Source organism: Pyxicephalus adspersus, chromosome Z (assembly GCF_032062135.1).
Source record: "Pyxicephalus adspersus chromosome Z, UCB_Pads_2.0, whole genome shotgun sequence".
NCBI lineage: Eukaryota > Metazoa > Chordata > Amphibia > Anura > Pyxicephalidae > Pyxicephalus > Pyxicephalus adspersus.
In genome coordinates, this window is record NC_092871.1 from 89,176,888 (window position 1) to 89,192,370 (window position 15,483).

Consider the following 15,483-nt stretch of genomic DNA (forward strand, 5'->3'; position numbering starts at 1 on the left):
CCAAGGCTTGGTCTAAACTCACGTTGGTTCTGGGTCAGAATGAAGAGCATACATGTAATGGTCCAAGGCTTGGTCTAAACTCACGTTGGTTCTGGATCAGGATGGACAACACCCATGTAAGGGTCCAAGGCTTGGTCTGAATTCAGCTTGGTTGTGGATCAGGTTGGAGGACACTCGTGTAATGGTCCAAGGCTTGGTCTAAACTCACATTGGTTCTGGATCAGAATGGAGAGCACTTGGGTAATGATCCAAATCTTGGTCTAACTTCAGGTTTAATAAAGTTTTTCATTTGCATCAAAAAGACTCAGGAACTCCAACAAGAACTTCCTATCATCGCTCATCCCTTGGTGAGTGGTGGACCCCATGCTGATGTTCTGAAGGGATCAGATGGGCATAGACTACGCTGTCCGGGCCTTCTCTTTTTTGTTGTACTTCTTTCTCATAGCCCAGTTGATCCAGATGGTCGGATGACAAGCTACAACTTTCCTCCCTTCATGCCTCGCTTACTTCACAAGCCTAATCCCCCCACCAATGCAACCAATCATGTCCTCCTTTCTCCATGACATAAAGAAAAATCATCATATATAGGGTCCTTAGGCCGAGGAGCAACCAAGCTAAAGGGGCTGCCAGATGTAGGAAAGGGTACGGACAGCTATGAAACCTCCAGTAGGGGGCGACACATATTTATATTTTTTATGTTTCATTATATATTTTACCTAACATGTTGTAGTATAAATTTAATAGACTACAGGTGAGGTGAGGTGAGGTGCCCTCTGGCAGGGCTGTGAGTGTGCATAAAGCTTTGTGCATGTTTGTGCGCTCATACTTGCACATTATCATGAGCAGTGTATGAGGGGTGCACAGTGTGCAGGGAAAGATGTCTGAGTAGACGAATGACAATATACATCATTCCCAGGCCTTTAGAGGTATCAATACAAATCAGATGCACCACATAACATGTGTTCAGCCATTTAGGATTCACAAATGCAAGTTTTATGCATTTTAGAAAATTCCTTTAAAAAAAAAAAAAAAAGTAACTAAATAACAAGCCTGACAAATGAGGAAACCCTAAATCTGAAGCAGTGATAGCTTTCCTCCACTAGATGTCCTCAGTCTTCCACCCAGAATCTTTTCCTGAGCTCAGGCTGTCATGGACCCACCCATTACTCTCATTGGATGAGAAGAAGAAGGACCCTATGACATCATCGGACTGATCAGAAGACCCTTAGAATAAAGGAATGTATAGTCCAGGGCACACTTGCACTTTTTTTGCCCACCTACTTCAATTTTTTTTTCTGCAAAACTTTATTGCCAAAGCTGGAGTGACTTCAAGGCCAGATAGTGGAAACAGCAAAGTGGTTTGTGCTGCAGATGTTTCCTCTGTGTGACTTGGCTGGGATTCTGTTTTTGGTGGTCTGATTTGGGTCTCCCGTCGGTGCTGTGCCAAACTGATTCATCAACAGGATATAAGAAAAGCAACGCTGCTCTGCATGGACAAAAAAAGAAAACAATGTATTATGATTCATGAACCCAATCAGTAAAATCACACATACGTGTTAGCATGTCAAAAGTTGTCTTCTGAAGTCTGCAGCATTGGTCACATTGGTGATCCTTCTATAAAGATCCATGCTCAGGCACTTCCTGTTACAGGTGACAACGCTCTTCTTATGCATCCTTGCAGCCCTCTAGTGTTGTCACCCTGTGACGTGGATGGATGATTGGATCTGGAAGACAAGTTTTCATGCAGCAGATTTATGCATGGTAATGCTGCTTTTTAGGATATAGAAATGTAAATATTCCATACTTAGGAAATTAGCCTTCTGGGCATTTTCAGAAATATCCTTCACCTTTTTCTGCTTGTCCCAGAAGAGCCCCTCATCCCCTCCCTGACATCGATCATCCGGTCCAAACCCCTCGTGCATGAAGATGACTCAATAAACTAGTCAATAAATCCAATCGCATTGATGAGATGAGCGCAGCGGGTCGATCCTAATCAAGGAAAACACATCTACTCTGCAGGGATCCGGGCCAAGCTTCTGTAAAACTTTATTTAAACACAATTGCCTGACAATAGAAACAGCTTCTTTGTACCCCTTCCGCTTCTTGTTATTATGTATTAGCCACAAAAACCGGGGAGGCCTGGGAGAAACAGAATCCAAAATGATAAAACTTTATTTAAAAATTATTACTAAGGAACAGAAACTACTCTTGCTGGATTTTATTTTGGAGGACTGCAGAGTTTAATAAGGGAGCTGGAAATGACCCCTTGTATGAGTCTCCATTGTAGAAAAATGTTTTAGGGGACGAGTAAATAACCAGAAACCATAGGACAATGGAAAGGAGTATGTAACATACTGCACAGCTGGCAGAGTGCAGGGGTCAGGACTAGATAACATACAGCACAGTATACAGAGTGCAGGGGGTCAAGATTATGTGATGTACAGCACAATCCACAGAGCACAGCAGTCAGGATAGTGTAACATATAGTGCAGGTTACACAGCAATGTGGTCAGAGTATGTAACATACTGCACAGCTAGCAGAGTGCAGGGGTCAGGACTAGGTAACATACAGCACAGTATAAAGAGTGCAGGGGTCATGGGTCAGGTATATGTGACATGCCAGTCAGTTTACAAACTACAGCAGTGAAGAGTATGTGATGTAAAGCAAAGCTTACAGAGTTCAGGAATGGTAATATCCAGCTTGGTGCAGCAGTCAGGATGGTGTGATGTATAGGTTATAATGTGCTGGGATCTATGAATATATACCATAGCGCACAGCTGCCAGCAATATGTAAGGTACAGCACATTCTTACACAGCACAGCAAGCAGAGCAATGAAAATCATTAGCACAGCTCCATGCAAGGTTACAGTGTTGCAGTCTGATCTCTGGGATAAAGGAGACTGAGGAAATGCTGTCTGCAGCAGACTGGTGACACCATGTCAGTCTGGGGAAAGTCACTGATTGGAGCTCATTGATTGATGGCTTTTTAGTAATAGAAGTTGGAGCTTTTCTGATGCTGGAAATATTGTGATAGGTCAGGGATTTATTTTTAAGGAAGGTTTTACCCTACAGGTCAGGAAATATTTTGTCTAAAGTTAATTTTTTTGTCCAATTAATTAAATTAGAAATGCAGAAATATTTCTAAGAAAGAATGGTGTGTTCATGTTTGTAATAAATGATCTGTGTGCTCCATGATCCCTATACAGCGATGTCCCGTGCAGTACCGCGGTGCGGCCGGTAGGGGGCGCTCTCTCTCTCCTGGTTCCTGGGGCTGTGTCGGTGTTGCAGGGAGTGGGAGTGAAGATGGATCGATACTGGAAGGAATTGCACCGACTCTGTCTGTGAATGTCACCCGCCCCATGGACTCTTCATTTCACTTTGTGATGGAGACCGAACCCCGACACTGAGCCCACCCCTCTGTCTGCTCCGGACCCCCCGATCCATTGGACCGACTGGCAGCAAGATCGCAGCGCCTGTCCGACCCCTCCGGGCTGCTTGAGTCTCAGCAGGCTGTGTGCGATCCTCCCCTCCCGGATCTGCACCTGACACCGGGCTGATTCCTGTCCACACCCGGATCCCAGGACACCCGGAAAGCATGGCCCGCTGGGAGAGTTACGGGTAATGTATGACTGTGGGGGTATGCTAATGGGGGAGGGGGGCACACCTGGCTGATCACCCCATACACCTACACCTGGATGATCACCCCATACACCTACACCTGGCTGATCACCCCATACACCTAGACCTGGCTGATCACCCCATACACCTACACCTGGCTGATCACCCCATTCACCTGACTGGTCACCCCATACACCTACACCTTGCTGATCACCCCATAATTTATAACCCCATAGACCCACACCTACCTGGCTAATTGCCCCATAGACCCACACCTGGCTGATCACCCCATAATTTATAATCCCATAGACCCACACCTACCTGGCTGATTACCCCATACACCTACACCTGACTGATTACCACATACACCTACACCTGGCTGATCACCCCATAATTGATAATCCCATAGTCCCACACCTATATGGCTGATTGCCTCACACACCCACACCTACCTGGCTGTTTACCCAGCATTAAGACTTACACCTAGCAGGTCACCCAACACCTGATTAATCACTCCATACAATTCCACCTGAAAGGTCACTCTTTACCTGGCTGACCCCCCTTCACCTAGATGATTACTCATAGTCCTATACCTTACTGATCACCCCATAGACCTACACCTAGATGATGGCTTCATGGTCCTACACCTTGCTGATTACAGCACAGGTCTCCGCTGGCAGATCACCTGGCTGTTCTTTCTGTAGTCAACAGCTGTATGTTTATTATAGACCTATACTTTACTAATCACCTCATAGACCTAAACCTGGAAGGTCACACTATAGACACCTGGCTGATTATTTTACAACCCCACACCTGTCTGGTTACTATTGTCCTGTGTGTTCACCTTACTGCCCTACATCTGGCTAATCGCTCCATAGACCTAAAAATGGCTGTTACCCTACATATAGCCAATTAGTCTACTGCTACACTCCTACAACCCTATATCTAACTTGTTACTATAGTCCTACTATCAGATCACCTGGCTGGTTATTCTACAACCCAACACAAAGCAGGTCACCATATAGACACCTGGCTGATTACCCTACACCTCACTTAGCCCTCACATAGTCACTTTAGTCCTACACCTAGTAGGTGACCCTATAAATGACTGATCATCCAATAGTCCTACAGCAGACAGGTTATCATAAAAGTGTGAACATTCCAGGCTACCTTATTGTGACACACCTGGCGCATTACCTTATGACCTTACACTTTTCAGCTTACCTTACAGTCTTACACCTGGCTGATCAGTTTATAGTCTAACACGTGTTAGGTCACCATCAACCCATGCAACTCTAACCCTACATGTAGCTGGTCAACTTATATCCATACACTTAGATGCTCAACTTACAGCCCTACACCTGGCTGGTCACCTGTCAATTCAACCTATATCTTTACACCTGACTGATTGACCTATAGCCCTACATCTTTCAGATTACTACAGATTATTACAGTCCCATACCCGGCTGTCCCTGATTTAGTCAATTTACATCTTGTTCACGGTATTGCCCTACACCTGTCACCTGTGCAGAAACCTTACAGCACTCTGCCTTACTTTTCACTTGTCAAGTCAAGTGATCTTTTTACCCTATACCTGTCTGGTCACCCTACAGCCCAATACCTGGCAGGTAACCTATAACCCTACACCTAAGTGGTGACTTGTTGAATCAAACTTTACCCTTATACCTTCCAAGTCACAATATAGCCCTAAACTTGATTGTTACCTGTCAGTTCACCATGCAGCCCTATACCTGTCAGTTCAAATCTGGCTGTCCACCTGTCTGGTCACCCTATAGACCTGCACCTAACTAGTCATCTTTTATATCACCCTATAGACATACAAATGCCTTGTCACCTGTAAGGTTACTTTACAGCCCTATATCTGGCAGTCACCTGTCAGGCCACCCAATAACCAAACACCTGGATGGTCAGCTGTCAGACTTCCCTATAGCCTTACACTTTCCAGATCACCATATGGTCTTACACCTGTAAGTCTATCTTATAGCTGTACACCTGTCTGGTTACCTGTCAAGCCTCCCTGTGGCCCCACACCTGTCAGGCCATCTTATGACTGTAAACCTGGGGGGCGATCTGTCAACTTACCCTTTAACCCTACACTTGTCAGGTCACCCTGTAGTCATACACCTGGCTAGTCACCTGCCAGGTCACCCTAAAGCCCCACTCCTGCCAGGTCACCCCAAAGCGCTACGCCTGGTTGGTCACCTGTTGGGACACCATATAGCCCCACACCTGTCGGGTCACCCTAAAGCCCTACACCTGGTTGGTCATCTGTTATGACACCCTATAGCCATACACCTGGCTGCTGGGGAATGACATGCCTGGACTGGCCCTGTGTAGGTGTACTGTGCCCTGTGTGGGATAATTATACAGGTAATTATAATGACACATCCATCATCGGTGAGCTGACTTTTATTGACCATCCTCTTCATTATCGGATAAAGCACTCACGGCACTTGTTTAGTCCTGCATAAAATAAATGTTCTTCCCTGACATAGTCCCAGAGATGATGCTGAAATAATGGAGCTCGGGGATTCATATTTCTTTCCCCCATATGACAGGGAGGTTGCCGTATGTGAACGCTTTTCATTCTCACAACCAAGGTATGAAGAGCTGCCATGAAAAATCACTTGCTGTTTAGTAAGTAGGGCAGCGTGTAGACTTGTTGGCCTGTTTTGCTTGTGTTCCTTAAAGCCAAAATGCAATCTCTAAAATTTCAAGTTTTAACACGTTCTGTATCTCAACATATTCTTGATAAGTGCGGCATGCTTAGTATTGTGTCCTTGTAACCCTTCCAGGTGCTCCATGTCTGATCACTGAGGGAGACACTAACAGGAAATGCCTAAACAAGGAAATTCATGGCAGGGTCACCATAGATAATTTCTTCAAATTAGATTGAAAACAACTTTTGAATCACCATGTTAATGATCTAATGTGATTTTGGTGATTGGTGTTGCATGCAGTTGAAAATCATAGAAGTGTTTTTAAGCGTGTTTCATACATGTGCTGCGGTGTGTTTTAGGACGCTGTGTCTTGAGTAGGAATGGAGGATTTATTTTTGTGACATAATCTCATACAGATGTTCAGTTGGTGGTCTGATTGCAAGTTCAGCAACTCTAAATGTCAGAGGGAAGCCTCTTGGTGGTTTAGTGCAAAAGCAATGCCATAAAGATCACATGACGGAGCAGAAGGTGCTGTGCCACCCGTCCTATCCAAAGGGTTTTCCGTGGACTGCCAAACCCCACACCGCGAAGGAGACTTGTTTTGATGTCTTCTGTAAAAGCTGAGCACTGGCCAAGAGTTATTTCTTCTGGTCTTGGACAGCATGGTAAAAGGTTAGAATATCAGCCAAGTTTTCATTGTGGTTTCCCCATGGCAAAGAAAGTTTGAAGGATTTAGTCCAGTGGAGACACCCAAGAAAAACTTGGAGGTTCCCTCAAAAACATAACTTAAATAATGTGATTTCTTCTTGTTTCCTGTCTTGGTTGCTGGAGTTTTTGGGACAGGGTGCAAGGAACGTTCCTAACCCAAAGGGACAGGAGAGAAACCTTTCAATGGGGGAACCAAAGAATGGTTGTAGCTGGTAAACTAATATGAATGTGCTGGAGGTGGGAGAAACAAGCTAATTCTTTATACTGGTAGGAAATACTGGAATCAGTTTTCAGAGCCTTCAATCAGGTCTTTCTGAACCAGGTTCTTCATGAGGTCCCACACGCAATGGCCACCAGCCTCAGGATTCCACGCAGAATGGCCACCAGCCTCAGGATTCCAGGCAAAATGGCCACCAGCATCAGGGTCCCACGCACAATGGCCACCAACGTCCGTGTCCCACGCGCAATGGCCACCAACGTCCGTGTCCCACGCGCAATGGCCACCAACGTCCGTGTCCCACGCGCAATGGCCACCAACGTCAGGGTCCCACGCGCAATGGCCACCAACGTCAGGGTCCCACGCACAATGGCCACCAACGTCAGGGTCCCACGCGCAATGCACGCGCAATGGCCACCAACGTCAGGGTCCCACGCACAATGGCCACCAACGTCAGGGTCCCACGCGCAATGGCCACCAACGTCAGGGTCCCACGCGCAATGGCCACCAGCATCAGGGTCCCACGCGCAATGGCCATCAGCGTCCGTGTCCCACGCGCAATGGCCACCAGCGTCCGTGTCCCACGCGCAGTGGCCACCAGCGTCCGTGTCCCACGGGCAATGGCCACCAGCGTCCGTGTCCCACGGGCAATGGCCACCAGCGTCCGTGTCCCACGGGCAATGGCCACCAGCGTCTGGGTCCCACGCGCAATGGCCACCTGCGTAAAAGTTCCACGGCTGGAACCCTTTGTACCCTATAATGGGTCCTTCTCTATGCAATGGTCATTTGCTTGTTATTAGAATAGGCCTCTTGGCAATTGCCCCAGTGGAGACAGACACCGATTGTAGCTTGCTGCATTTTCACTGCTTCACAGTCACAGTTTTGTTTCATTTGGAAGAGCCCCTAGCAGAAGAGAAGAACCCTTGCTTTCCCAGTGCGGGGAAGCAGTGACCTCTCTTCAGAGGTCTGACATTTTGATGAGTCCAGTTTTCCAATCAGTGGAGTCCATGCTACCTTAAAGTTGAGCTCTAGTGCAGACTCAGCAGGGTACATGCTGGACTTCTGAAAAAGGATCACTGTTTCCATGCAGAGTCCAATAATTTTGTTCTGCAGGGCACATGGTTTTCTACTCAGGTTTTTGCACCTCTGTATTTAAAACTGAAAGCTCAGACACACTTAACATTTTAATGAAATTGAACAGTGTTGCTTTAAATGTTTTGAACACACACGCCCCATGCATGGAACTCTTGACTTTCTAGCATGAATTCAGCCTCTCACAACACTTTCATTCATTCGGTTTAGCATTTCTGCTGAGCTCTGGTAAAGCAGCCTTTGTGGAAATATAGTCAGGAGCGATCATATGGTCAGTGCACTGAATGGGGCAGTATTTGCAGTTCTCACCCCTGATGCCCCATCCCCTGACAAATAGGACTTGTTGGGCATCTATAATAGAACATTCATCATCTTCCATACCAAGGAAATGACTACATATAAATATCACTTGTGTCAAAGCTGCAAGGATAGAAAATAAAACTGAAAGTGGATACTTTTTTACATTTATTTATGTATTGATGTATGATCTCCGTCCTTCCATAACATACTCTACTTGTGTGTTAAGGTTTGCATCCTGTGTAGCCATTGGAGCTTCATTTTTTATCCATTTGTTTATTATTAAATACCCAGCTCAAGTTTGTAAATAGTTTATGCATATATTTTTTTGGGAGGAGGGCAAAAAGCATATAGGTGTCCAGTAGCTGTAGAAGAGAGTAAGTGGACCTGGAAGAAATGGTGGTGCAAATAGTAGAGGACTAAGCAGAGACAGGACCATGGAGGAGGGTGTACTTGGGGATAGGTGTGCCATTTATATATCCTGTGCATGTGTACATAATATTGCCAGACCCCCTAAAGCAGATCGATTTATTTCCATATAAAGGTCCATTGCTTTCCTAAAAATACCCCCATTTTTCTATGCCTACAGACTTTTGGTTAGAAAAAAAATGAAAAAACTGCCAAGAAATGAAAACTCCCAATTTAGCTAATCTTTTCAAGACCCCCAGGGGCCAGTGCTTTGGGTGCCAAAGTCTGGTTAAATCTGTAGTGTTAAGTGACACTATGAATGCAAATTTCAAATAAATTCTTGCTTTTCAAGTAGTCTAGATATTTTTCTTAATTAGAAAATTACTGTGAGAAATGGTCAGCGGGTCTTTCATTCACCATGCTGGCGTTCTTCGCATCTGAAGCTGCGTTATTGCTGATGCATGGCACAATCAGTGGTAGGAGATCAAAGAAGCTTTGGTCCCACAGCAGGATTTCAAAAGCGCAGAGTAAGATGCGGGAGTTCTGGATCAGGGATTGTCAAATTTGTTTTAGGCTTCAAAACAACATGCGCATCCTAAGATGATCTTTATTAATCGAGCTTATACTTGCATGTGTTAACGGATGTTATGAGGTTTGCTGCGTGTCAGAGGCTGCTATCATGTGATCTCATTTCACCATGAGCATGGCAGCTCTGTGTGATTGGCATGCCAATGTTCTCTGATGGTTTGCCACTGCTGAATGCCATTTTGTTTGCTGCTTGCACTGCATCAAGTGCTTTAGAGGTGAACAGATTGTGGTTACATTACATGATATTACTGGGTATTAGTGGACTCTTAGGTCTGGGAAGACTTTTAACACGATTTTGGACTTTTTTGGTGCTTAAAAATTAGGGAAGTATGAAGAATATAGGGCTTCCAGGCATCATAAAACTTACACTTTCATTGCATAGAATGTGTGATTACGGGAAAATGCAAAAAGAAACCACCTCACTAGCAAATACTGCACCACTATGCCCTACAGTTATCTATGCCTTTACACTGGTATGCCCTCTCCTAGTGTAATCTGTGCCCCTGCAACATGTTCCACCCTACCACCCTGCATCACTATTTTTCAGTGTACCAACCTGCTTTATCCTACACTGTGCACTTCCCTTCTCCACACCACTGCACCATTCACCCTACCTTACTCTACACTGCTTCTCCAACACTCTTTAAACTACTCAATGCCATTGTATTAATGCACCTAACCATATTCTATACCACTGCACCAACTCTTCCTACCGTACTTTACAATAGTGCACCAAAGTGCTACACCTTATTCTTTGTCACTGCATCGATCTTCTCTACCCAACCCTGTTCTAACACTGCACCAACACATCGTACCTTCTGTATGCCATGGCCTCAGTGCACTTTACCCTGCCCTACATAACTGCACCAATAGATCCTACCTACTGTATGCCATTTGAACCACATGCTTTACTCTGCACAACAGCACCATGCAGCCTTCCCTATTCTAAACTACTGCACCAACTCACCCTACACTGCTCCAGGCCATTGTGTCAATGCACCATGGTACCAATGTAGCTGATGCTACACCCTTGTCTTTGCTAGTGCACCAACCTCACTTTCCGTACCCTACTCTACGCCACTGCACCAAGGCACCCTACCCTTCAATGCTCTATTCAATTCCAATGCACTGACATGTAAATGAGAAGGCTTTATGCACAATTACAGTTTGGTCCATAAATATTTGGACAGAGACAACTTTTCTCTAATTTTGGTTCTGTACAATTTTAAATGAAACAACTCAGATTTGGTTGACCTGCAGACTTTCAGCTTTAATTCAGTGGGTTGAACAAAAAGATTGCATAAAATGTGAGGAACTAAAGCCTTTATTACACAATCACTTCATTTCAGGGGCTCAAAAGTAATTGGACAAATTAAACTTAATAAAATTATTAAATTATTTATGGACCTAACTGTAATTGCAAGGCTACCGAGATTTGTGTAACTGTGTGACTGTATTTTTAAATCTTTTTAGACTATTTGGATTAATTCATTTTTTAAAATAATGATCCTCATGCCTAATGTAAAGGGCATCCATTATATCTAATACATATGTGTTTATTCCAGGTAAATAGAAGACACCAAGCTATCCTAAATTTGAATGGTTTAGCTAAACATGGAAACATTGGAGTCAGAATTAACCTGTCCAATTTGCCTGGAATTGTTTGATGACCCACTTCTACTTCCTTGCGCCCATAGCCTGTGCTCTAACTGTGCCCACCGTATACTGGTTTCCGGAAGTTCTTCCAGTGACTTGGTAGAGCCCGTCACAGCCTTCCAGTGTCCGACCTGCAGATATGTCATATCGCTCAATCACCGTGGCTTGGAAGGGTTGAAACGTAACGTCACCCTACAGAACATCATCGACCGTTTTCAGAAAGCTTCTCTAAGCATACCGAGCTCTCCAAGTGAAGACCACCGAGACAAGATCTACAAGACGGTTCCAATCATGGCAACTGAAAGGATCCCGTGTCAGTTCTGTGAGGTGGAACCACCAAGAGATGCCGTGAAGACTTGTATAACTTGTGAGGTGTCTTACTGTGACCGTTGCCTACGTGCAACCCACCCTAACAAAAAACCCTTTACAAGTCATCGTCTGGTGGAACCCGTACCTGATGCTCATTTCCGTGGGCTTGTTTGCCTGGAACATGAAAACGAGAAGGTCAACATGTATTGTGCGGTGGATGATCAGCTTATCTGTGCCTTATGCAAGTTGGTTGGTAGGCACAGAGAACACCAAGTGGCCTCTTTGAGTGACCGATTTGAAAAGCTGAAGGTAAGATTTATTACATATAAGATATTTATAACAAAGTCTTCTGTTGTCAAGGATTTACAGTGTAGCACTCTGCATAATGAACCAGATTTATGCAGGTTTACTGCATCACCCAGGTTTTCCCATTAGAGTCTATCCTCTCCCGACTTGAAGAGCTTTATTAAATCAGACCCAATGTGTCCAAAAATTGACCCACTAACACACCTTATAGAATATCTAATTGAAGAACCATGGCCTTTAATGTTGATTGTCCCAATGGTGGATTCCAGTCGGCATTTCAATTCACTTCAATGCTGTACAGAAGGGTTGAGGCCAGGTCTTTGTGCCAAACAAAACCCAGTCTTGGTTAAAAAAACAATCATTAATAATATTCTTGAAAGGATAAGAGAAGAAACAGGCAAGGAAAGAACTAAAAAATGTTGTCTATCCACAGTAACTACACAACCCCAACACAAATAGATGGAGCTGGAACTATTTATGGCAGCAATAATTATCTCTGACTGTAGCTTACACCTGAGATAATCACTCAAAGCCCCAATCCCAACAAACCGTTTCATTTTGCTTTAGCTAGCGTTAGACATTGTCGTAGCCTTTGTCTCCATTGCGGGGGAAATCCTCTCACTTCCTGGTGAATCTTGTGACTTCCTGTCATAGTGCTCCGTCTCCTTATTGTTCTCTACTTCTGTCATGTTTGCTACCAGTGGGGACTAAAAGCATCCTTTTCAACCCTCGTTATAGCAGCATGGTCTGCCATTGTCAGGAAACCCGCCATGCCGCTAGATCGAAAAGGACAGTGGGAAATCGGTATCATTGAAATGTAACAATGGATGAAAAATAGGTGAAATCAGTATTTTTATCCAGAGCAATTCCACGGCAGTGTAGCATCTGAAATGTCACTTTGTTGGGGTTTCCATCTGCTGTATTGGCCAATTAGATTCCGTTGGTTTTGGGATTTACTAATAGCCCCTGGCAGGCCACCGCCCCTACCAATCCAGCGCTATTTATAAATAATCTCATTTCCCTTCTCTCCGAGCTGGCAGCACTCATTTTCTGTATAAAGGGCCCACGGCATTTGGCGACGCGAGCTGGGCGGTTGCTGGGTCACTCGGAGCTTTATGCTCTGCAATGTCACAAGCTTGGGAGGAATTTTCTAATATGTTTAATGGCAATGCTGGGTCAGGAAGGGCAATAAAGTGCAAAAAGACAAAGAGAAATAAGACGCATGGCATGATTTAAAAGGTGTCTGTAGGATTTTTAACACACCTAGATTGACTTGCCAAAATTGACTGCGGGTGAGCAAGCATAAACTGTCTTTATAATCCAAATTAAATCTGCAGCTACCTTAAGGGGAATCAAAACTGTAATACATTGTAGCTCATCAGATTTAGATTTCAGTGCATCTGTTTCCTTTGTTTTTCTTCCAGGTGATCCTTCTATTCACACACTTCCTGTCCCTAGGTGACAAGACAGTTACTGTAATGTGTACTGTAAGCTAACGGTGACAACGTTCACTGTAATTTATAATGCAGTGTTGTCACCTATATGGCAGGACCATCTCTTCTCATTCCTTTTACATGATGGGGAGAAATTATGTACACCACAAAAGCTAGCTGAAAACAATACATACTATTAAAACGGTAACACAGAAATATGGCAGGACCAATAGATTTATTTTTGTACATTGTAGGAAGATGATTTTCATGGTGTTGCACCAATCGGAGGCCATTCATATTATGTTCCCCAGACCAAATTTTGAAATATTACTATGTGTCGGCTAAATTTATTAGGTTCATTTGGTAATGTTTTTGTCATGATTCATCCAACTTTTACCCAACATTGACATTTTTTTATATTGGATTCAGTGGGCAAATGTGTGAATCAACTTTTGATTCATACATTTTATCAATGAACCCAATGGGAAAGAAATGTGTGAATTTCCTATTGTTGGTTTTGTAGTATTGGGTGACAGAGTAATAATAAAAATGCTCTGCTCCATTTATTATCTTGTATTCATATAGTGCTAGCATGTTACGTAGTGCTGTACAAATCTCATATTGGTAAACATGGAGAAGAAAGTGGAAATAAAAGTGAATTTTATAAACCCCAGTTTCATTAAAAAAAAAAAGATAACGATAAACTGAATTTGATTTTTCTCTTTCTTTCATTTAATTAAATCCAGTTTAGTTTCATATTTCTTAATTAAAGGATATTTCAGATAAAATTATATATACAAATAATTACATATCATATTCATAAATGAAATCCACTTTAAATACTCAGTGTCGGTGAGAGGGCCAAAGCTAAACACTTTTGTGCTCTGTGTGAGAGCAGCGGTCCCTGTACAGTGGTCAGATATCCCTCGCCTCCCCCATTATGTCATCATTACAGTGCTTCAACAGTAGGGAGCGCTGTTCCTAACTGTTGCTGAATGCAACATTGTATGCATGATTTGTTGGGGGAGGGGGGGCCAGACCCCTGGATAGAGACCACTGCTTTAACACAGAGAGCAGTAGTTTTTAGCTGCAATCTCGGCACCAAAAACATCTACAGGTTCCAGGTCTAAAAGGGTTAAAGAAGCCTTTAAAGGATAAAGCAACACACACCTCCCCACCCTAGGCTCTGGAAGATGTGGATGTTCAGTCACTTGATCCCGGGACTTGTGGCATTGCCTATACACTTCTCTCTCCGCTTCCACCTCTTTGTGTCCTTGAAACACAATCTTACTTCTAGACGCACCTTTTTGAAAAATTAATGATTTCACATATTTCCTGTTCTCTAATACACAACCGGTGTCACTTCTACTTTCATGGTAATTCTTTTAGAAAGCTTTGTGAGAAAAGTAGATGTGAACAGGGAGTTTGTTTGCAGAATCACCGTGTTTAATAAAACAATCGCCATTTTTTCTTCATTTGTTCTGTTTGAATGCTGCTGATCTCCTGCAGCCTTTTCTTGTCTATATGCACTCAATGGCTGCATGGTATCGCAATGGAATAAATATTAGGGGGTGCTATTCACTGGGCTATGTATAAATAAGTACCCCGGGCCCTTGGGTATGTACAATGCATGTGTCACAGGTATGTAACATAACAATTGCAGTGGCTGGAGTATGCAATGTACATAACGGAGCCGCCTGGGGTATGAAATCTACATTTTGCAGAAGTCAGAATTAAACACAAGGCCCCTTAGCTTGCTGAATATGTAGTCCTCATTAGAGAGAATCATTTTCCCTTATTTTGGATAGAACAGGCAATGGGTAGCCGTGCCGGCATGTGTGGTGGTTCCTTCTTCAAACTTTATTATTATTTATTAATATTATTACAACACTACAGGATGTTGGATATTAGGATGTTCCCTAAAGAGTCCGGAGGAGGAGGAGGCTGCAGTGGTGGAATGTAGGGGACGGTAGGTAAAGGATATGACATACTGGAGAGGGGTGTAATACCTTTTCTATTACAAGGATATAGGGGACACAGGACACCGGAAAAGGTATGTGGCTCTTCTAATCCAGAGAGTGGAGGTTGGAGCCATGGGACATTGGAGAGTTTGGGGGTTTAATAGCTCCTCTTTTACTGAAAACAGAAGGGAGGTAGGTGATAAAGGAA

At 43.8% G+C, this 15,483-nt stretch overlaps 1 protein-coding gene across 1 annotated transcript in view; it reads left to right on the forward strand.

Moving 5' to 3' along the window:
* The first annotated feature begins 3,285 nt into the window (after nucleotides 1-3,285).
* LOC140344439 (probable E3 ubiquitin-protein ligase MID2) overlaps nucleotides 3,286-15,483 on the forward strand; it is a 90,591-nt gene continuing 78,393 nt past the window's right edge. The window contains exons 1-2 of the mRNA XM_072431559.1: nucleotides 3,286-3,619; nucleotides 11,176-11,884. Coding sequence (XP_072287660.1) covers nucleotides 11,225-11,884 — 660 coding nt within the window. The 5' untranslated portion in view covers nucleotides 3,286-3,619; nucleotides 11,176-11,224. The remainder of the gene's footprint in view (nucleotides 3,620-11,175; nucleotides 11,885-15,483) is intronic.